Here is a 23677-nt window from a genome sequence, read left to right on the forward strand (position 1 = left end):
AGTCATGTCCGACGAAATATTCAGATATGTTTTGTCGTCAAAGCTCAGTTCTGGTCACGTGACGGCAACGAGGCGGCGGTGAGAGTCCACAGTGTGAGTTCCCTGCTCACCATAGAGCCCCTCGACTCCTTTGTGTGGTTTAACCCCACAAAAACGTTTATTTAGTCTAGCAGAAGTACAACAAGTCAAGCCTGACATTCTTTGGATAGTTGACTGCGGCAGATAAGCCCTGCTGTCTCATCCCGAACATGGGAACACACTTTGACCTCCAGCCAACTGGAAAGATTGTCATCCCTCGTTCACTTTTTTTCCACTTTTTATTGAAAAAAAGGAATTTTTGTTCATAACCACACAATCACAATTCCAACAGCATTTTTGTGGACAAATTGGTCAGCATCAATTAAACCACATTTCTTCTGCAAGTTTAAGCTGGTAGAATTCAGTGCAGGCAGAAAAACAAATATAAAGCACATGAAGGAGTGGATTTAGAAGTTAAAACATGCTTGTGCAGAGATTGTGCAGAGTTTGTCTTTAAACATTAAAGATAATGCAAGAAGCAAGCACCAAGGGGACGTAGCCTGACCAATACTGGCATTAAGAAACTGGAATGTCATACTTAATATAAGCATGTTGTCTGCTTGCTGCTCATATTTGAGTATTCAATCCAAGTATTCAGTCCACAGTCTGCCTTAAAGGAATGTGTTCCTGAGGTAACGCTAAACAAAACACACACGCACAGTTTCTTGACATAGTTTGACAATTAAAACAAAACATTATAGCTCGTCGCGCATCTTGTCCCCCTTGGGTCGAATCACTCTGCCGAGGTACAGGATGGAGTTGGTCTTGTTGTCCTTCACCAGGAAAATGAAAGGGTGGTCCACGTAGAAAAGCTTGGGGTCCCTCAGCCGGTCAGTGCCGAAGATGGTGGTGTCAAACGTGTTGCCTTCGGTGTTGAGCTCCAGGGCGGAGGCGTGGAAGACGTTGGAAAGGTACAGGTCCTTCTTGCCGGAAATGTTGGACAAGTCGGCCTTGGCTTTGTCCACCGCCTCGGTCAGGCCGAGCTCGGCCAGATGTTTCTGCAATGGAGGTTAGAACAAGTGATGATAACAAACAACGAAGAAAACTAATAGAATCTTTTTTTTCATGAAAGTCATTGTGACACAGGCTGTACAATATTTCAATTAAATAACTGCCTAACAATTTAATTATTAGACCAAAACTGAATTTTTTTTAGACCTACAACACTTAATTTCAACAGTACCCATAAACGCCACTAGGTGACAGTAGTGCTCTGTAAACACCTTCCCTCTCCAATGTGCTTGCATCTTCAAAGGGTGAGTAGTTTTACTTTATTGTAGTTTTATTATACAGCACTTTGGTGAGCTACTCTTTACATTTGTACTAAAGTGTCCTATTATGCAAATAATGTTCTGACAGTCTCTAGAGCCTGTTTTTGAGCACCAAACGTCAAAATCTCCCTCACTTCTTTGCTCCACATTTAAACGAAGAGGGGCTCAGACAAAGTTCCAGGTATTCATGGCATCATGAAAGAAAAATATCCTTCATCACGGACATGATACTACGTCTGAGCTGCCTATAGCTACATGAACACGCCCAGCACTTCACCGAGGGCATCTTTGTGGAAAAAAAGGAAGCAGGCTTTGCTACACATCTTACATTAAAGCATGGAGCTCTTCCAACTATCCATGAGAAGTGTAAGTTTGATGGTTTTGTTTTTTCTTTAGCAGATAGGCTAACGTAGCGTGATGCTGGTGTGTAATTTTACCACTTTAGCACACAAAGCTATGCTAGTGTTGCTAACGTTGGTGTCCTCCTGTCCCACCCCTTAATGTTACGTTGTTGGATGTGATGTATTGCATCTATTACGTTGGACGTTAAAGATACAAACACACAATTCCAGCATCAAGACTAGATTTTGGCCAACACACTTTCTTATTTCACGTTGATGCCTCACCTGCAGGTTGTGACTGACTTCCAACGAGATCTTGGGGAGCGAGATGGCCACGGCTCTGTTCTCCATCTTGCTGAGCCAAGCGTCTACCTGCTTCCTGGTCAGCAGCTTCTCCAGGCGCTCCAGGGGCTCCAGGTGGTAGGGCATGATGAGGATCATGGAGGCCTGCTTCTTGCCCAGAGGCATGTCCAGCACGAAGAGACTGTTCTCTTTGTCCTCGTAGAAGTTATAAAGGCCTGGCGGAAAATGCGGAGCAGATCAGATGTCCCGTCTTTGAAAAGGAAAGCGATGAAACCTACCCGTGCGGTGCATCATGGGAATGCCGACGGTGAAGGAGCGAGACACCAGGAAGCCGCGGTTGTCCACCATCTGCTCGTGGAACTTCTCATCCCAGTGCGCTTTAGGAGGTAACACAAGTCACTTAAAATTAATGCATTTGTCACAGAGAAAAATGTTTTTTAATAGATGGAGGTAGCCCTTTAAAAAGCAAGGAATTTGTAAGTCAAAACCTCATCTTCTCCTCGAAGATTTGCTTGTAACAGCACACAGAATCCATGACCCCATCTAGCATAAATTAGCATTTAATAATCTTCATCCTTAATGATGCTCGTGACGGTTATGGCCAAAAGAATGGCCAATATTGGCGGACGTGATGTTCATTTTCACTTCCCTTCTGATGGCTTTCCTTTTCTTTGACATATTGAAATGTGTCCAGAGTTAACTCATAAGCCATGTTATCCTTCCTCAGTGTGGCTGAGCAGGCACACACTGTATGCTTCCGCTCTGTCACTAGTTCTCAAGTGAGTCTCGTGTTTACGGACCAAAATTAAGTCTTTCATTGATTTACGAGCGTGCGTTCATAACTACGAAAAACACGTAAACAGTGGACCTCCTGTATTTTTACAATATGCCATGGGCCACTAAAAAAATGGCCCCTGGGCCACACTATGGACACCCCATGATAAAATGATGTTAAAACATTTCCCATTTCTACTTACGCTTGAAGAACATGGCGTTGACGATCACGGCCCCGTCGGCGTTCTGCACTTCCTTCGTGACCTCGGGCAGCTTGCCGTCGGTGGACTTGGCCGCCCACTCGTTGATGGAGTTGACGGCGCTTCTTTTGTCGCGGAAGTTGATCTTGGAGTGGTCGTAGTTGTAGTGCTTCTTGCTGGTCTTCACAAAGTCGTCGGCGAAGGCGACCGAGCTGGGCCCGTACAGGCGGTTGTTGATCTTCCAGGTGGTGTTGCGTGTTTTGGCGTCGCTCACCTGCGGGGCAAAGAGAAAGTTGAGGCACAGGGCTAAATATTTGTGTGTGTTAAGCATTACATTGATGGAAACAGCCTTACAGTTCATGTTTGGACTATCGAGAAAAAACAGTAAACATTTTTTTCACTAACCCGAAAAGGCACACACTCTATGCTGGTAAAAATAAGTGTAAAATGTAAAAAAAATCAAAAAAATTAAAACGGAAAAAAAATGAATTTGGGGGAAAAAAATCAGACGGAATTTGGGGAAAAAAATTAAACGAATTTCATAGGGCCTAACTGGGGAACAAAATGGCCAAACTGTTTCCACAAGGTAGCATAGAATTGTCCATCATATGGGGAATTCGAGTGATTAATTGATTAATGGGTTGATTTTCCAGTACATGTGCACTGCCTGTATATAAAAAATGGTGGCCTTGGCCACCCTTGGTCACTCTCCGGCCACCCCCACGGCTGGGGGACAATTTTGACAACCGCGGGTCTGTGGTGTAGAACATTAGTTCAGCCTAACCGCCGTTTCCGCTTGGACGCATTTCACTGCAGCACACAACTTTCCGTGTGGAGGAGCTGTCAATAACACGGCGTCTTGCATGAACTGCAAGCGGTAGGTACGTTTTCCATGATTACTTTGGTCGGTTACGGTCAAGTTTTCTCACTACGTTGACTTTGACTTCAATTCTGAAGCGTGATTCAGCACATACATCTGTTAATATTGGAAGCTCTCTGTAGCACCAAGGAGTCTAGAGTTAAAACAGGACTGCCGATCGGCATCGAAAACATGTCCTCGGCCCACCGCTCAGCTATTAATTGGCTGTGGCCGTGGCCACCCCTGCCCACTCTCCGGCCAGCCCACTGGCCATCTAGACAATTCAGGTATCGACTTTTTGCCACCCCTACGTGAGTTACGGTTTCACCTTGGCCCACCCAATGAAAAATTTCTGGCTCTGCCACTGGGTGAGTTATGTCTTATTATTGCTCATTGTGTATACTATATTGAGTAATACAAGTATAAAGGTGACTATAGGGGTGTTATAATAATATTCAAAGCACTAATAAAGCTCTAATAATATTAAAACCCATTTTCAGAAGGCCATAAACAGGTTTTCTATGCTCTAACTTTGAAAATATTCAATTTATTAATATTGAATCCTATGTCAAATTCACGTATCTCGGTCGGACCACAATTAACCACAATAAAGGAGGGATGACTGGTGCACGTTAGCATGCATGTAATACAGATATCCTCACAGTTTTATCATCATTACACAAATGGTCGTTGACTTATGGACAATTAGCTACTAAGTCCCGCCCATTTTGGTTGATGGCAGCCATGTTTTTCAACCAATCTTGCTCAAGTTTTACACACATGTGCTTGTCAGTCCCCTTAAGGTGTGTACCAAATTTTGTGGTGATTTGGCTAAACACCCTAAAGTTACAGTGAGTGTTTTGTAGAAAGCGCATTGCATTCAACTGTGTTTGAAATCTCAAGTCGATCTGACTTATTGGGTTTAATAACAGCGCCACAATGTGGTATATTTGCCCAAAACTAATAGCACACGCAACACAGCAGGGTGGCATGTTTTGACACATTTTCAGCCTTTTGTGTGCAGCGGTTCAGGACGAGAAGTCTTGTTTTAACTGTCATGTACAGTGTAGTGTACCTGTGAGAGCAGCTCGGAGAGGGCGGCGTGCAGGTGCTCATCCTTGAGTTTGTCAGCATGCAGCAGCGCCTTGACCTGCGAGGCGGTGGACGATTTCCCCCCGAGCGCCACCATCCCCAGCGAGGAGGCCACCACCGGGGGCGAGATGAGGATGTTCTCCATGTCTTTGGCCTTGGCCATGTTGTGGTAGAGGCTGGAATCGGGAGAGATTGTTCAGTGACAGGAAAAAAAAAAGCCAAATTATGATGAGATTATGAAATTGTCACGTTCACCGACCTAAAAGCCAGGTTGGCGCTGTTGTCGGCCAGAGTGGACGCGTGGCTGCTCAGCTTCTTGTCCTCTGCGGAGGCCGGGAGAGCCAGCAGGCAAAAAGCTACTATCACGTTGCTCAGCCACATCCTGTTTGTCCTGCAACAAAAACAAGCGACAGCTCCCCCTTTTATTTGTGTGCTTTCACAAAATGCGTTCATGTTTGCAGTGTGGGACTATCACTGTAGGGGGGAATGCTAAACTGTGTCTGCGAGCTCTTGAGGTGGGGTCAGGAGGAGGGCTTTCTTCAGGCCGACATGTTGCTCGCCACGTCAGCAGCGTCTGAGGCTGAGCCGGAGCTGCGGCCTACTTTGCCCCAGATGTAATCTGATGCCTCTCTCTTTTCTTCTCTTATACGTGATGCAATGTTGCAAATGTGCATTGGAAATCTTCTGAAGAAGTTCAGATCAGTCCACACTGCTTTCTGTCTATGGGAAATTCTTATTTTTCTTATCGCTCCAATTATATCCTCTTTCCGCTGTGAGTGAGATGCATCTCTCGCTTGAGGCGTTTGTGACACTGCAGAAATGACTTGGCATTTAACTTTTTCCACATACGTTTTATACATATACCTTGAGATCTTTTGATGTCTGTGATTTTCATTCTGAAAGACAAGAGGTGTATGCAGTAATCCCCATAGAGGAGGCAGTGAAACACGTCAACTCTTCATGCTACACTCCCACCTTTTACTGACTATTTTTGTCCTCGGAAGAAAATAACATGTTTCCAGAGGGTGATGGATTCAAGCAATGAAAAACTTGCAAGATTGAAGCATAGAATAGTTTCATTGACAAGGCAAGGCATTTCAGAACAGTTTAAAATAGACTACTGTGCCTTTAAATGGCTCCAACAAAGCCCCCTATTCAAGCCTTCCCTGCATTCCGTCCCACAAAGTCTTATCTTCTGATCCTTACCTTGCACAGATTTGCAGAGTTTCTCCTCTCTGGTGTCCTGTAGATAGTTGAGCTGCTAAAGCCTTCTCTCTCCTGCTCTATATACCCGCTCAAAGAACTTTCTAGAAGTGGGAATGTGATATTCAAATGGCTTTCCTCAGGAAGGTGGGAGCCGAGACGTCCCCCTTTGGAATACACACAGACAGAGGGAGGGATGTTAGGTTCTAACAACTGGTCTGGGTTCAGCTTTCGAAGCTTTTTCCAAGTGAGCTGTGCCACATGAGTTGACTGTGGGTCAGTTGTGGTTTAATGTTTCATTGAAATACTTTTCAAAAGTCTCAAGGTCGTAATACAACTTTTCTGACTCAATCCCTAATTTGGTTTCATCATGTTTAAAATGGACAAATTACTGTTTTTCAATCAACTTCATGGCTGTTGTGCACGCAAATATATTTAGTACCGTTTTTGTCGTGTATACTTCCTAAAATCTGAGTGATTTTGCGTTTTTGGGCCAGCTGTGATCTCTTTGGACGCAAACAAGAGAAGCAAAATAACTACCCTTCATTAGCTTCACTGCCACTTTTTAAATGGAATTGAGTAGACATGTAAAATGACTTGATTTAAAAGGCCCTTCCCCCCACAGCTACTCAACACCCCCACTAGTGCCACGTCTGTCCGACACAGCTGGATGCTGGGAGGCAAGAAGACGGGGGATGACTGTCGTTCATTTTCTCAATTCTGCACAAACAATGAGACCTTGAGCTATCTAACAGTGTAGTATAAGAATGCTATCATGTGCCCTTGTAAAAGCCACCATTTTTACACTTTTTTCTGTATGAAAGCCCCTGACGCTGAATGAAGGGACAAAGTTGTATTTTGAATAGTCAGAGGTGTGGTGGAGCCTGTGTGCCAGGGTAAATCCGAAAAGCCAGGACAGGGGTATGAAGTTTGTGTTATTGCTTCAGAAGCAATGCAATCGCTTTCCAACATGTATTTAATACAGGGTTGTCCAAACATTGTCCACTGAGGGCCAGATACCGAAAAATGATATCTTAAAGCAAAGATCTGCTAAGACGTTATATACAGTGGTGTGAAATTGTTTGTCACAATTAAATGTTTCAGATCATCAAACAAATTTAAATATTAGTCAATAACAATATAGCTGAACACAAAATTCTGTTTTTAAATGAAACTTTTTATTATTATGGGATTGCCCCCTAAACCTAATAACTGGTTGGGCCACCCTTAGCAGCAACAACTATAATCAAGTGTTTGTGATAACTTGCAATGAGTCTCTTACAGCGCTGTGGAGGAATTTTGTCCCACTCATCTTTGCAGAATTGTTGTCATTCAGCCACATTGGAGGGTTTTCCAGCATGAAGCGCCTTTTTAAGGTCATGCCACAGCATCTCAATAGGATTCAGGTCAGGACTTGGACTCGGCCACTTCAAAGTCTTCGGCCATTCAGAGGTGGACTTGCTGGTGTGCTTTGGATCACTGTCCTGCTGCAGAATCCAAGTTGGTTTCAGCTTGAGGTCACCACAGATGGCCGGACATTCTCCTTCAGCAGAATTCATGCTTCCATTTATCGCAGCAAGTCTTCCAGGTCCTGGAGCAGCAAAACAGCCCCACACCATCACACTACCACCGCTGTATTTTACTGTTGCTATGATGTTCTGAAATGCGGTGTTACTTTTACGGCAAATGTGATGGGACACACTCCTTCCAAAAAGTTCAACTTTTGTCTCGTCAGACCACAGAGTATTTTCCCAAAGGTCTTGGGGATCATCAAGATGTTTTCTGCCAAAATTGAGACGAGCCTTAAAGGGATAGTTCAGATTTTTTGACATGAAGTTGTATGACATCGCCATCAACAGTATACTAAATCAACATTGACCAACCCCCCCTTTTGGTCCCGTGAGTCCAGTTCTGGTCGGATTTCCGTGACGAGGAACGTAGTTCTGCTTAGTTGCTGGGTCAATTAAGTAAAGAGTTGTAAAGAGTGTGAAAAGAGTAATACATTTGCATCATAAAAATGCCTCCTGAAAAAAAATCAGACCTCACAAATCGCTCTGCGTTATATTTGTCTCCCGCCGTATCCCTGCGCACTGTCGTAATGTGATGAAGATGCCCGTATCTTCATCCGCAACAGATTCAAATGTATTACTCTTTTGAATGCATATTGTTTTGAGAAGCCAAACTCTTTACTTAAATGACCGAGCAACTAATCAGAACTATGTTCCTCGTCATGGAAATCCAACCACAACTGGACTCATGGGACCAAATGGGGGGGTAAGTCACTGTTGATGTACTACACTGCTGATAGGGAGGTCATACAACTTCATGTCAAAACATCCAAACTATCCCTTTAATGTTCTTTTTGTTCAGCAGTGGTTTTGGGCTTTGGAACTCTGCTATGCAGGCCGTTTTTGCCCAGTGACTTTCTTATGGTGGAGTCATGAACACTGACCTTAACTGAGGCAAGTGAGATGTTGTTGTGGGGTCTTTTGTGACCTCTCGGATGAGTCGTCCCTGCTTTCTTGGGGTCATTTTGGTTGGCCGGCTTGGAAGGTTCACCACTGTTCCATATTTTGGCCATTAGTGGATAATGCCTCTCACTGTGGTTTGCTGGATTCCCAAAGCTTTAGAAATGGTTTTATAACCTTTTCCACACTAATAGATCTCAATCAATCTCAGTTACGCTTTGTTTTAACAGGGGATCAATCAGTTTTTCACACAGGGCCATGTATGTATGGATTTGTTTTCACCCTTAATAATAAGCAGTTGCATTTAAAAACTGCATTTTGTGTTCAGTTGTGTTGTCATTGACTAATATTTCAGGAAATCAGGAAGGGGGCAAACACTTTCACACTACTGTATATTTCAGGGAAAAAATGCATCTCAGCTTTGTGTTAACTTCGGTGTGTGCTCTTTTTTCCCCATTTTTGCTGTTTTTTAAAAATTTCAAAATATTTCAACTTTAATCTTAAATAATTGTCATATTTTCTTTTTGTAATATTACGACTTTATTCACATAATATTTTGGCTTTATTCTTTTTCCTTAACCTAATTTTCTTAAAATTACAACTATGTTTTGTTATTTTCCATATAATATTACGACTTTTTAAAAATAACATTTTTTCTTTAATATTTCAAATATATGCTACTAAAATCGCATTATTTTTTCTCATTACATTCCGACTTGTTTTGTCGTTAGAATACAACTTTTTTCTCTTCATATTTTGACTTTCTTGTCGTAGAATTACAGCTGGGGTTTTTTCCTCCATTTTTGCTGTTCGTTTCTTTAAATCTCAAACTTTCTTCCTGTAAATTTTTCCTCTCGTAATCATGACTTAATTCCCATAATATTTTGACTTTATTCTCGTAACATTGTAACTTTTTTCCCCAACCTAAACTACATTATTCATAATGTTATACTAATAATAAAATAAAACAACATATTTTTTTCTTTTCTATGTAAACTTTATGCTACTAAAATAATGTTATTTTTCCTCATATTATAATGTTATTCTTGTTAAAATGACTTTTTCTGCTTAGATTACAACTTTTTTTTTCTCTTAATATTTTGACTGTGTTTGTGTAAAATTACTAAATATTTCTCCATTTTTGAATCTACATTATTTTTATGTAAATTATTACAATTAGTATATTTTAAGGTGTGCCACGGGCTGCAAATGGACCCCGGGCCATACTTTGGACCCCCTCATTTAATACATCACACCATACACTGGCGCTCACACACCGAGTTAACTTACTGCAGTCTATTGCTATTGGAGTATTAAGAGTATTGCGAGCTACAGGGAAGGAATTTGTTTAATCTCCCCATGCCTCCGCTAGGATAATTGCCCTGACTTGCCGACTGGTGGTGACTCGTCTCTTTTTGTCTGCTTCAGGTTCTGCAAAAACTCTAACTAACCTCGCCTGCAGTCATGCGTGGTGGTGGTCTGGGGCGACCTGAGGTGGACTCACTTGTGTTTCAAAGAATAGTGGCTATGTGTGACTTACTTTCAGAGGACAGTAAATCTATACTGCTGTACACCGACTACTCCAAAGTATATCCAAGTTTACTTTCTATAGTATTGCCTCTTGAGAAGGTATAACAAAAATGGTTGCTGAAATGTGAGGGGTTGCAAACATTGCAAATCCTGACCCTGGCTTGTCAAGACCCCCACCGCCATCAACCTACCCCACCCCCAGGGGTTGTTGGTCATCCTGCCAGACAGCCACACACAGTTTGCACTGAAATTCCTCATCTAGAGGCCAATCTCTGGGTCAAACAAGTCTGGTCAGATGGCCTAATGCACATCATCTGCCTTTTGTGGGCCAATAGGAGGGCATATAGCAGTAAAAGGCTGGAGGGAACAGGAAAGGCAGGAAACTACACGAGGACATGAGGGGAAAAAGTCTCAAAAGTAAAGTCTTTCAAGGTTATTTTTGAAGGTTCCAGCTGAATGTGATATGAAAGCATGGGAGGGAGGAGCCCGTGTTACATAACCAGAACCGCATTGTACTATTTTAGCAAAAGTGATGACTTTTACATTTTAGACATTACGTCCTTTAATATGCACCCTTTGAGTTCCTGAATGGGCTACCGAAGAAGCTGGACCTTGTAGGGATGTGTCCCTTCTTACCATCTGTGTTATCAACTGTTGGAGGAGGAAGGGGACTTCCTGTTTATCTTTTCCTGATAGGACAGCCTCTAACATAATTCCCAGATGGGCTGTAACTGTTTATAGATCCTAATAATATAATCCAGCTGTTGCCAAATGTATTAGTACCCTGGTTCTTCAGAAGCTTGGGTAGCTTTACCACTAATAGACGCCTTGTACTCTCTGCAGAGTAAATGAACACCCAAAACAGGAACAGAAACTATACTGCTGACTTTTTTTTTCATATTTTTGTATTCATAATATGAAATGTGTGACTAAATAATGTCCTGGCCACATTACTGGCCACTAGGTGGCAGCGCTCACCGGACAATTCCGTTGCATTGCACTGTAGACGAACACCCGCTAGATGGGGCTGAACGCATTCAAATAAATAACAACTTTATTATTTTGCAGACGTGGAGACTCATGTATTTTAACTACAGTACTTTCTTTTATAATTGACGCCTACAGGAAGACAGTTACTCCGTGAGGACAGAATGACACTATTCTTCAGCTATTATGCTAGGTGTTAGCATGTTGGAAATAAATTATGAGTTCCTGTATTGAAATCCTCTCACGCCAAACCCTGCAGTATTCATCGTCACCTGCAGAGGAGACCCCCCTAGCCATTCAGCCCATCCTGCAGGCGGATGCTGGCATTTTGAAATTGGTGGAGTTCAGTCGAGGCTTAGCAGCTGGAGCTGCTGACTAATCTTCCACCTGTGGAGAGAGGAAGTGGCAAACCCAGGTGAGACGCATCTAAACAGGAAATACTGTACATTGGTTGGCTTCTACACCTGCAGATGCAAAATACAAAAGGATGCAATTTACAGGGAACATATGGTTGCTTATCCAACAGTGATTGATTGGTTGTGTCAAAAGTAGTCCAGATATTTGTTTCCTGAGTCATTATTGAGTGATCGACTGGGAAATGATTTGTGTTTTGCAGATGTGCAAATATCAAACAAACACATCCCGTCATAAACCACGATCATGAAGGGAGAGGAAAGGGCTTCATGGTCCTAATTTTAATCCGTAGTCAAAACACACAAGTCATGGGTGTTCATGACCTTTCATATGTGCTTATCTCTCAATGTCAACACAGTTTGATTTGATAAAACTACAGTAAATAGACAGCATGGCTCCTTTGGCTACTAGCCTGTGAATGACTTGAACGTATGGTGCATTCAGGTGCCCTCGGATTGTGCGAGACGAACTCACGTGACGTAAAAATACAAAGCATAATATATGTTAAGTTATGTTAAATCGCACTTGTGAATAATTACGGCACCCAATAAATATATGTCAGTGTAAAAAACGGCATAACCATTAAAAATTGGTTCATAAAAAGTTTGCAGTTGCAGTAGATATTAGAAAATCCCATGCCCACTGAATGCGCATGTCGGTCGGGTGTAAAGTCAGCTTGGTGAAGGTCTCAGAGGCTGTTACAGGAGAGCGGCAGATAAAAAGCAGCGACACTCCTACCTTTTCTAGTGCTTTGAATTATGCCGGGTAGACGACTTTCACCGAGGAGGACGAAGGAGATCCCCACTGATAGAAGCGACTGAAAGGGGGGAAATAGCCGTTATAGCTTAAAATACCAAATAGAACGTTCGCTCTCGTGCGTTTGCCTTTTTTCCGCTGTTGAACTTTTGACTTTGTCAGCGTTTATTGACTTTGTCAGCATTTATCGGCTACTCCTCTCTCGTTTTAATAGCCAGGAATCTGAAAAAAGACGTCAAATTCCGCTTTCACCTGGAAGAAACGTGCCAGCACCCCGCAGACAGGTGAGTACTGTTAACTGTACTGTCATGGTGAAGTACAAACCTTGTGATGACCCGGATGTACGTGTATTTAAAAACAACACTCACGTGCTAAACATTTATACATCTTATTTTTATTATACAATAAATCTTTATGTGCTGAGATATCACCAGTATATTAGATTATGTTTAAGCTCCACCTTTGCAATCAAGAACCAACTTGATACTGTTATAGTAATGTGATGTGATACAACAGAAGAGGAACCTGCATGCACTTTAGAGTAGTCAGTGTGCAGCTTGTGTGGCAGCGTAGCTGTACGATACACTGAAAAGGACTCAACACACAGGCATTATTGTCTAAATAGGAAACCATCACAAGTGAGTACTGAGATTATTATGTCTTGCCTACAGTCAGGCGTTGTTAGCGTCACGATATGTGGCTGCATGAGTGCTGCCGTTCAAGATTTCCATGCACTGCAACATTGTGAAGCACTGCATCATCTCCTCCCTTGGGAAACTGTTTTTCACTGTGATCAGGAGCCCAAAATGACATGCCCCTTGCTGATGAAGCTGAAGGTGATGGGAGTGGCCAAATATATGTCCTCCACATCTGAACCCACTTGAGTTCCCGTGAAGCATCGTCAAGCAGAAGAACGGTGGAGGAGAGCAAGGTGTCATAACATCCACCATCTCCACCAGTGATGTCAACATGGTGGAGTGAAAGGAACAATCAGTGTAGCTCTGATGAATTCCATGCCCAAGAGGTAAAGGCAGTGTTAGATGATGCTACAATTTGGACATGGTCACTGTTATTTAGACATAATGGCTGTGTGTTGAGTCCTTTTCAGTCGATACTAAATCTATGCTGCTATGCAAGCTGCACACTGACTACTTTAAAGTATATCCAAGTTTATTTTCTATAGTATTACCCCTTGAGAAGATATAATAAGATGGCTGCTGTATGTGTTCAGTGCCCTTTTTATGAAAGGCACAAACCTCCAACCATACACCCACCTGTAGGTTCGGTTAAAGCAGAGCAGACATATCCACAGGGCATTTAACTAAAAAAAAAACAAAAAAAACCTACCTGTTATTATTGGCTGCCCTGAAGCAGTGAGGTTATGTCCAACTCTCACTGGCACTAAAACACAAACATACACTCATATTCCGTGCCTTTAGCCGGGTTAGGGAGAATGACCTGCCACAAAGATCTGGCATTTGTCTGAATGCGCTCACTGTTCGATTACTCTGGATTATGAGTTGTTACAGCTATTAAAGTGGGCCTGGTAAACATTAAACGCACATTAAATGAGCGATTAGCGCGGAGGACCAAAATGCAGACAGTATGTACTTTTACGTCACACCAATTTTACCCAGTGCTGATACATTTATAGAGACTTTGAAGCGGGTCACATAGCTGTTTTGTTGTTTTTGGTGTCCTCATAAAATGTCAAGAAAAAGAGACTTTAGCATGCAACGATTCGCTTCATGAGTTAAATGTTGCATGTGAAACTCATAACAAAGAATAACCCTTTTTTGTCAGCATGGATGTAAGACGACCATACATTTCCAATTGTAATTGCCGTTAATTCCCGTCGGCTTTTGCCAAGCCCATGCAAGACTGCAACCTGAGCTGGCTTCAAAGTGTTGGCTCTTAACTGAGAGCTGGTGTTTTTGCCTGTGCCCGATCTTCCCCTTTGGAAAATGACAATACCTCCTTTTTATGCTAAACAACCTGCTTTTCTTTCCCGCTTGGGAATATTTCCACCATTTAATACTCCTTGCAGCAAAACGGGAATGGGATCAGCATTTACCCCAAATGGTTTTAAGATTTTAGCATTTATTTATATGAAAGTAAATAGTGTGTAAGTTGTTCAGACAACGGAAAGGAGGGCAATTAACCTTTTACGTATCCTGTAATTTTACACGGTCCATATATTTATGTTAATACCTAAGTCATTTTATTAAATATGATTACTTGTGTAAACATGATGATTAAAAACATTATTACCTCCGCCAAGCGCAAGCACGGAGGTTGTGTTTTTGCGCGGCGTTTATCTGTTTATTTGTGGTCAAAATAACGTAAACTTACTTAGCAGCCACCCCAATAAAAAAACAAAATTATCGACAGTGAGTAAGCTATGCATAGGGTGCTTGTTTGGGTGGTTTTCACGGAATGATACAGTACAGTGCAAACAGACTAGTTTGTTACGTGTAATATTGGACCAAAACCGAGGTAAAATTTGGACGAAAATCGAATTATACGAAAAAGTTTGAGTGTATTATTGTTATTATATCAATCTTGATTTCTTTGAAGAAATCGCAACAAATTCTTTATGCCTGGTCCTCTCTGCAGTTGAGTACATAAACACCCTTGACCTGAGAAAATACTGCATTTGTAGATTCAAGGAATGTTTTACATTTTTAATTTGCCGTAGTCATGATTTTTAACAGATTTAGATATCGCCCGTGCTCCACATAGCACATAGGGTTATGTCACGTCAGAGTCTCCGTGCTGATCACCCATGGTGGCATCTTCATGCAGCATACCAGGCCACCCACTTCTCCTTTTTTCTCCCGCATTGTCATGAAATAGTCAGGTGTCCAACAACAATGGCTGCCATCATGTCTGTGCATGCCATGGATGTCTTTGTCAGCTGTTTGCTCTCCAGGCTGCAGTATCAGCTCTGCAGTTACCCGCTGTCAACACCACAAATAGGCTTTGTCAACCCCCCTCCCCAAACAGGTTAGCAGGTAGGGAATAACACTTTTCTGCTCTTCTTGCCATATTATAGCTACTTAAACACCTTTGTAATAGTTGCCCTGTTAGAGTTTTGGCTGTGTTTTGTGACCGTGAGTACATGGCTGTTGCTAGTCTGGATCTACAGTATCTCACGAAACAAGTCGGTACACCCCTCACATTTTTTTTCTCAAGGGACGTTACTATAGATCTACTGAAAATGCCTCAACACACAACCATTATTGTCTAAATAGCTTAATTATGTTTTAATTATGAGATCTGGAGGAGGAGCTCATCACCTTTACTTTCAGCTTCCTCAGCAAGGCACTTGTCACCTTTCAGGCATGTTTGGGCTCAATGTCATGCTGAAAAACTGCCAATGTCACTGTACATGCTGGAAATCATGTTTCCCTAAACTGAACCGCAGCTCCCCAGTTGCCGGCAGCACTCATGCAGCCCCAGGCCGTGACGCTACCACCGTGACCACCATGCTTGACTACTTGCTTACTACTCACTTGTCTCGCCAGCTATTTAGACAATAATGGCCGTGTGTTGACTCGTTTTCATCCATCCATCCATTTTCTATGCCGCTTTTCCTACTAAGGTCGCGGGAGCACGCTGGAGCCTATCCCAGCTGACTTCGGGCGAGAGGCAGGGTACACACTGGACTGGTCGCCAGTCAGTCGCAAGGCACATATAGAGAATCAACCATTCACACGCACATTGACTCGTTCTCAGTGGATGGTAAATTTATACTGCTATCCAAGCTGGACACTGACTACTCTAAAGTATGTCCAAGTTTCATTTCTATAGCATTGTCCGTTGACAAGATCTATTGCCATAGAAATACTTGCTGAAGTGTGAAGGGGAGGTATTGTATTCTACTCCATCTTTTGCTTCTGTTTTGATGTTGAATGGGGATTAGCATCGAAATGTGTAACAAGTCAAGACAAGATGGCAGCGATAAAGAACACGTGCCTCTTGGATGAGGAGATTGCTTGTTATATGCAGGTGGTCCTCGAATTTCGGCGTTTTGTGTTTACATACGCGCTCTAATAAATTGATAAAAAACTTAATTTTGGTCCGTAAACACTGGACTCACTCGAGACCTAGCTTTAGCATGCGCAGCAAATGAATATATGCACTGTGCCCTGCAAAAATGCAGTGTTACTTGTCTCAAATGCAGTGTGTCTCTCATTGGAAGCTATGGCATGAAGACCTTTTTGCACTTCATTATGTCTCCCTAGCATAAGGCAGGTGCTTGTGGTGGAAATGTGCCACGGAAAAGAGAAGCCGTCACCATGCAAGTGGAAATGAGTGTGACAGAGCAGAAACACCCACCAATATTGGCAGCGCTTTTGGCGTTAAAACATTCTACAGTCACGACTATCATTAAGGATAAAGATCTTTCAGCATGTTAGAACATCTCCTCCTATGAAAGCGACAGTAACAACTAAGCAGAGCAGTGATCTTATTGTTTTATTTGTTCTCCTGCCTGTTCTACATCCTCCTCCCAATAAGCCACTGAGTAAAGGTAAAGTAGGCCTAACATCCGGACGTACGTGCTCCTACGTGCAAAAATGGGGAAAATCACGAGACAGGCATGTGGCCCGCACACATTTTCAGACAGCACACAAAGCCCGTAGGAATAAAATTGGGATGAAAATTATTTTCTGCGTGCATGCAGAAAAACCTCGACTTACATCGCAGTCTAGGAATGTAACTCGTACGTAACCCGAGGACCACCTGTACTCTTGTGGTTTAAAATAAAAGTCCTGTGAACATAGGCCTGTCACGATAATTGATAAATCGATTAATCGAACGATTTAAAAAAACAAAAAAAAACAAGGTCGATAATTTGGACTGCCTTGATAAATTGACGTGCATACTGTATATGCCTGTTCTTTTTCCCCGTCTCGCTGTACCACACAGGCTGGATGACGAGGGTTCACTCTGCATGTGTCTGTGCGCATTGGTTCTATAGTGGAATGAACGGGGAGAGTGAATCTCCTGTCAGCTAATTCAGCCTTTGTCCCAGTATGTGGAGGTGGGGGCTACTGTGAGTGTTAGCAAGCAAATGCTACTATGAATGAAGGCACAAAAGCGTTTCTGAGCCGAATGCCACATCTCCAATCTGGATGTGCAACAGAGCCTTCGTCCCGACAGTCAACACTTACTGAGGCGTTTGATCGGCGCAGTAATTATAAAACGAAACAGAGCAAAATGGTGCGCGCTTGCACACGGCGTTGCTTGCTACATTGCAAAAGAAATGCAACCTTTCAATACAGGTGAAAAGCCAACATGTGGGTGAATGTTAGAAATGTTTGACAGACAGAACTAATTGCTTGGGAGAACGTATACATGCACATGTCACAAACAGCAATTCCTGAACTGAAAAACCGAGTGAAAGAAGACGTGTTGAAGGACAATCAGCAGCACTGCATTTTACTCCGCCGCTACAGATATGTGGTCGAGCTCAAATATGACCCCCTACTAACAATACACTACATAACTACGTATGTGTGTAGTTTTTGAGTGTTTTTTTTTCTTACATGAGACAGGGCCTATACAGGCAACTTCTGTTTCAAGGTAATTACACCTCTCATTACATTTAATGAAAAAAAATGTTCTCAAAAAATGTTGATAATATTGATTTTCGACGTTAATTTGGAGCACAATTATCCACCTGCAAAATTTGCTATCGTGACAAGCCTATGTGAACACAGTCCTAATCACATTTAGTAAATCTTGTTCAGGACGAGCAGGGTTATTGGTCTCCATGTAAACTGTTCCAGAGAATGTTTCGGAAGCAAACTACATAATAAAACCCATCCGTCCATTTTCTACGCTGCTTGTCCTCACTAAGGTTGCGGGTATGCTGGAGTCTATCCCAGCTGTCTTTGGGCGCCAGGCGGGGGTCTCCAATTAACCCAGCATGCATATTTTTTGGAATGTGGGAGGTACCCAGAGAGAACACACGCATAGGGAGAACATGCAAGCTCCACACAGAGATGATAGAAACCCATGATGTCCTGACTGTGAGGCCAACATGCTAATCACTAGGCCACCCTGCGGCCACACTATAAAAAACAGAAAAGGTATATAAATGTATTTGGTTTGGTTTGGTTTCATTTTATTTGAACATGCATGCAGGTTACAATGGAATCCATCTCATGAATCATTTCACAGTTCCACATGTCCAAAAGAAGTAGGAAGAAGCAAAGCTTATTTAATCCTACCCCCCCATCCATTCCACATTTTGTGCAGTACATATTATTCACTTCCTGCATTCCATGTAATATTATTCCATATAATAATCAGTGTAATAATAAATAATAAAAAATGTAAACAAGCATGACAGAACAATGCATATAATAATCAAGACTCTTCTGTCTTGTATTTTGCAAACATCAACTGCTTGTATTGTTTTTTTTTTTATTTGCTCATCTCGGTACATTGTTTGAGTTCCTTACTCAATCCGTTCCATAATTTAATTCCGCATACTGAAATGCTCATGGGTTTTCAGCGTTGTTCTCGCATATAAGTGTTTCAAGTTAAATTTTCCTCTAAGATCATATTTCTCCTCTCTTATAGAGAAATACTGTATGACGTTTTGGGGTAACAAGTTATTGTTAACTTTATGCATTATTTTAGCAGTTTGAAAATGTACTAAATCAACACATTGCATATGCTCTGTTTTTACAGCTGTGCAAATGCACAATTTCTATTCCAACCAAGACAACTCAGTGATTTATTTTTTTTTCCACTATTTAATCCTACATGAAAAGACAGATTAGCCGGATTTTTAAAGTGCGACATTCACATAATTTTAAGTCAGTGTTAATGTGTCTCAGAACACGTGCTGTATTTAACTTTTACGCATTTTCAGCCACAGTGCCACAGTGTATGTATTTATTCACCAAAAAAATAAAGCTATTTCTTTCATTACATAAGCCTTTATGAACACACAGAGGTACGTGCTTGCATAACTGGAAAAGGTTGATATGCCTTTATTAGGCTTTGATAATCAGCAGTGAAGGGGCACGTCAAATCCAGAGGACAGCAGCTGTCCAAATGAAAGAGTCTTCATATGGCCTGAATAATATTAGCTGATGATTATAGCTGCTTTTATGTTTACTCTTTGTCATTAGACATGCACAACTTCTTCTCATGCTGTGCATTTGTGAAGTAGCCTGTTTGCATTGCTTTATCAAGCGCTGCCCATGAAGCATCCACTCTACCATTAAATCAATGCTGCCCTGAAACCAGAACTTCCTCTAGCCAATGAAGGAGGAGGAGGAGGCTTCATCCTGTACGGCGGAGAGACTATTTTTATCCCGAGATGGAAAAATGAGAGTGATATCTTTGCACGTCTCCCACCCACTTACAACTCTTCTAGTTCCATGGAGGGTAGGTGGCTTTCTGTGGTTTTATTTTGAACATCTCGTGGTGGAAATTAATAACGCCCTTTCTCTGTAGTGGAGCATAATGGGCTATGACTAAATTAATTGTTTCCTGGGTAATCTGTGGCCTACATTTTTAGAATGATGAGTTTTCATATGGTCATGATGTTCTGGATTGCTTCCGTCCCCCTCCTCAGCCCTAATTCGGTTACATCAGGCTGCTGGTTGGCTTTATGAATTGTTGGTACGGTCATTTCTCATCCTCTCATCACTATGAGAAGACATAGGGATGTTATTCATTGAGATTTGTGATGGGGCAAGCTCTCAGAGGACCAGTGCCAGTAAATGCTGACAGAGCGCTTGTGTCACCTCACGTAACCTTGCGTCCTTTAGGAAATGATTCACTTGAATGCAATGTCTGCACGCATCTCCTCTTGACATGTTTTTACCTGTAGCACCTGCTACTATTTTTTTTGTAGCGCCATCTTGTCATTTGTGACTGTGAGTAATCCCTCATTTTTTGCGGTTAATTGGTTCCAGACATGACTGTGATAAGTGAAATTCCGTAAAGTAGGATTACTTATGTATAAATGGAATATTTTCATAGTTGGAGCATAGAAAACCTGTTTACGACCTTCTAAATACTGTTTTAACATTATTAGAGCCCTCTAGACAACAAATAAAACCCCGATAGTCACCTTTACTCAATGTAGTAGACCTAATAACAGAAAATAATCATTTTAAGACATAAGGCTCGTATTTGTGTAATTTGCTGTAAATGTGTTACCTCGGGGAGCGGAGTGGCAGGCTGACAGGAAGTCGAGGGTTCAGACTTGAGCTTTAGATTGGTGGGTGTTACGACCAAATTCATGTTCACCAAATTCAAACCTGCAATAAGAGCCTGTTGTTCTGGCGATCAAGTCTGATGCTTGTGTGTCTCACCGATCATTGCAGTAACATTACTGACATCTACTGACCAGTGTAGAATACTACATATATTACAGCGCCTTTGAATGTGTCTTCTGAATGCCTTATATTTATAACGCAGTTCAGTTCGCTGTTTTTTTAGCTAGGCTAAAATATGTAGAATTTGCTGTTAATTTGCATGTTTTTGACCAATAGGCTGTATTCAACCACAAAACAGCATGCTTTTGTGATATATTTTTTGAATTACTTTTTGTAACTGGGAACGAAAAGTTTTGTGTGTCTGTAGGCCTGTCACGATAATTGATGAATCGAACAATAAAAAAAAATCCAGGTCGATAATGATGACGCCCTCGATAAATTGACATCTGCTCATTTCTCTCTACCACACGATCTATACAGATGGATCAAAAGATCACAATAAAGTAGGATCAGCCTGTATTAGTGGCACAATAAAAGAACAGGTTAGATTACCAGACAGTGCTTCCCTATACACTGCCGAGTTGTTGGCTTTGAAAATGGCTTTGGGTATAATACAAAACACTGATGGAAAACAATTTGTTATTTTCACAGACTCTCTATCTAGTTTAGTGGCTTTACAATGTAGAGATCTTAAACATCCCTATATTGTTCAGTTACTAGAATCATTATACAAAGTCGGTGTATTATCTAAACTGGTATTTTTTGTTTGGATACCGAGCCATATCAAAGGGAATGAAAAAGCTGATATGTTAGCAAAAGAGGCCCTTAATATGGCTGTAACAGAAATGAAGATACCCTATACAGACTTAAAACCAAAGATTAATGAATACATAAAAATAAAGTGGCAAACGTCATGGGATTTAAATCCCGGTAACAAACTACCAACATCAGCCTATAATCGAACCACATGCTACAATCCCATTAGCTAAGCGACGGGAGGACGCTGTGCTAACTCGTATTCGAATTGGTCATTCACGCTTATCACACTACTATTTTCTTGCAGCAGAAAATCCTCCCCGTTGTATATCATGTAATTGTACACTATCAGTTAAACATATATTTCTTGAATGCATTGAGTTTGCTCACATCCGTGTCAATTTTTATGATGTTCCTGATCTGAAAACCTTGTTCAGCGAAGTTCCGCGATCATGCATCATAGAGTTTCTTAAAGAAATAAATCTTTTTATTAGGTTTTAGATAATGGAAACAGGCCCTTTGGCAGGCCATTTTATTCAGTATCTTGTCTTACAGAGGAGACTTTAAGCCGCCGTCCCGTATAAAGAAAAGCCACACCATTTGCACGTTAAAGAATCTACTTCTCTGTTCGAAAAGAGTAGGGAATTTTTCCCGGTAAAGTAGATCACAGTTTGTATCTTACAAGCTCTACTCCCTAATTAAATTGATAAATTACACTCCCGAGAAACAGGTTTTGTCATTAATAACTTCACATATTAAGGTCCAGACACTTACATGACACTTTGTGTTGATAGTGTCGTTAAACTTTAATCAATAAATCAATCTCTACCACACGAGCTGGATGATAAGAGGTTGCATTGGTTCCTCCTCTCATTTAGCTTCTTTGTGGAGGCGGGGCTACTACTGAGTGGACACAGAGTGCTAGCGCCAAATTAGCCTCGTGAGAAAGCATATGCTAACATGAATGAAGGCACATACTGTAAGTAATGGTTTCTAAGGCGAACGCAACAGCCCCAGTGTGGGAATATTTTGGTTTTAAACTGAATGAACAAGGTGAGTGCATGAACACAGACGAACCAAAATGTTGCATCTGTTCAAAAGTAGTGACGAGGAAGTAGCAACTCGTATGCACACCTGAAACACAACACATCCCTCTCAGTTTTCCAAACTGGGAAAAAAACGACCGCTGGAGGTGCAGCAGAGCCTTAGTCCCGACAGCCAATACTTACTGAGGCGTTTGGTCGGCAAAGTAAATATACTGTAAACAAAATAGCGCAAAATGGTGCACGCTCACAGTGTCCATCACACAGGTACAAAATACTTGAGTACCATCTAGTGGTTCATGACAATAATAAAAAAAATGTTGTCGATAGTATCGATTAACGACGACAATTTGTCACACAGTTATCGACCAGCAAAATTTATCGTGACAGGCCCATGTGTCTATAAGTTTAATGCTAATGAGCGGCATACATACAGTCACATGTTAATAGCAACTCATGCTAGATTAGGCTATTTGCTGAAGACAAATTTTGCGTAGTAGGGGACCTTTTAAAGTTTTAAAATTGATATAGAACAACTACTTGGGATGGCAACAGCTGACTCTGCATTGTGAGAGTGCTACGTGGTGGTTTGACTCGGGATGATTGATGCCAGCAGTTAGTCGGGATTGGACGTATCGAGCTAAAAATATTTACGATCGTGCTTGAGGATCTATGGGACACATTCATCCGCTGGCTACACCGCTTTTCCTGAGTCGTCCTGGGGCCCAGCTAACATTCACTTGCTCTAGACGCCATGATGATGTGTTAATCACCTGGCTTCTTCTTCTACACGCAAGCACACACAACGCACTCCCAGCAACACCATGCTGACACCATGCTGTCTACTTTTTGATGGAAGCTCTGTAGTATACCTTGTAGGTCTGGCAGAGATCATGTGATTAGAGTAGATATAACCGTAATGATGATAGCGATGCAGAGGACAGGTTGGAATATAATGCAGCAATCAATGTAAGTGTGAGTGGAAAACATAATTGACTGAGTATACTTGCCAACACACTAAAGTGAGTGCTATACAGTGTCCATACTACCATAGAACACATGTAATATGCCTTATGAACGTGTACATTGCGCGGACGCTCTGTCCTTTCAGCACCGAGCAGACTTAGCAGCTCTGATGTAATGACTGTCGTAGCTCGTTTTCGCAATGGAGCTTTTTCACTCATGTGTCACTAATCAACTCGCTCACAATCACTTTCTGATGTCGCCATGGAGCTCTTTTACTTCATTTGCTCTCTACTTCCACTCTGAACAAGCTGTTGAAATCATTCATCATATCAGGCATTGAGCTGGAAGTTGTTTTTTGGCATACCATATCACTTTATTACATCACAA

General features: G+C 41.7%; 2 protein-coding genes across 12 annotated transcripts in view; one reads left to right on the forward strand and one right to left on the reverse strand.

Moving 5' to 3' along the window:
- The window catches only part of gdpd5b (glycerophosphodiester phosphodiesterase domain containing 5b), a 59150-nt gene that overhangs the window by 154 nt on the left and 35319 nt on the right, over positions 1-23677 (forward strand). For 3 of the 10 annotated variants that reach the window (XR_008573102.1, XR_008573103.1, XM_054793626.1), the window contains exon 1: positions 12187-12560. The gene's annotated coding sequence lies outside the window, so the exon portion shown is untranslated. Of the gene's footprint in view, positions 1-3; positions 1716-1981; positions 2380-11365; positions 11522-12186; positions 12561-15093; positions 15291-23677 lie in introns of those variants that run through there. The other 7 variants (XM_054793620.1, XM_054793619.1, XM_054793621.1 and 4 more) reach the window with 7 other exon arrangements.
- serpinh1b (serpin peptidase inhibitor, clade H (heat shock protein 47), member 1b) lies at positions 319-12303 on the reverse strand. 2 transcript variants are annotated; one of them, XM_054793630.1, is made up of 10 exons: positions 12259-12303; positions 11379-11493; positions 6125-6288; positions 5783-5814; positions 5178-5309; positions 4902-5094; positions 2971-3241; positions 2272-2370; positions 1976-2208; positions 319-1076 (listed from the first exon to the last, which is right to left on the reverse strand). In XM_054793630.1, exons 2-10 carry the CDS (start codon positions 11401-11403, stop codon positions 774-776), a joined length of 1452 nt encoding a protein of 483 aa, XP_054649605.1. In that variant the 5' UTR covers positions 11404-11493; positions 12259-12303; the 3' UTR covers positions 319-773. The 2 variants fall into 2 exon arrangements, with proteins under 2 accessions (XP_054649605.1, XP_054649606.1); XM_054793631.1 differs by lacking the exons at positions 5783-5814; positions 11379-11493; positions 12259-12303 and having other exon boundaries at positions 6125-6266.

This window comes from Dunckerocampus dactyliophorus, chromosome 12, assembly GCF_027744805.1.
Source record: "Dunckerocampus dactyliophorus isolate RoL2022-P2 chromosome 12, RoL_Ddac_1.1, whole genome shotgun sequence".
In the NCBI taxonomy this organism is placed as follows: Eukaryota; Metazoa; Chordata; class Actinopteri; order Syngnathiformes; family Syngnathidae; genus Dunckerocampus; species Dunckerocampus dactyliophorus.

Excerpts from the sequence above, each read along its gene's own strand:
- serpinh1b (XM_054793630.1), bottom strand. The coding sequence starts at position 11,403 with ATGGCTAGGGGGGTCTCCTCTGCAG. Across the intron at positions 5,815-6,124 it reads ACTCTGCAAATCTGTGCAAG|AATGAAAATCACAGACATCA; the intron begins GTAAGGATCAGA and ends CTTGTCTTTCAG. Across the intron at positions 5,310-5,782 it reads AGACATCAAAAGATCTCAAG|GACAAACAGGATGTGGCTGA; the intron begins GTATATGTATAA and ends TTTTTGTTGCAG.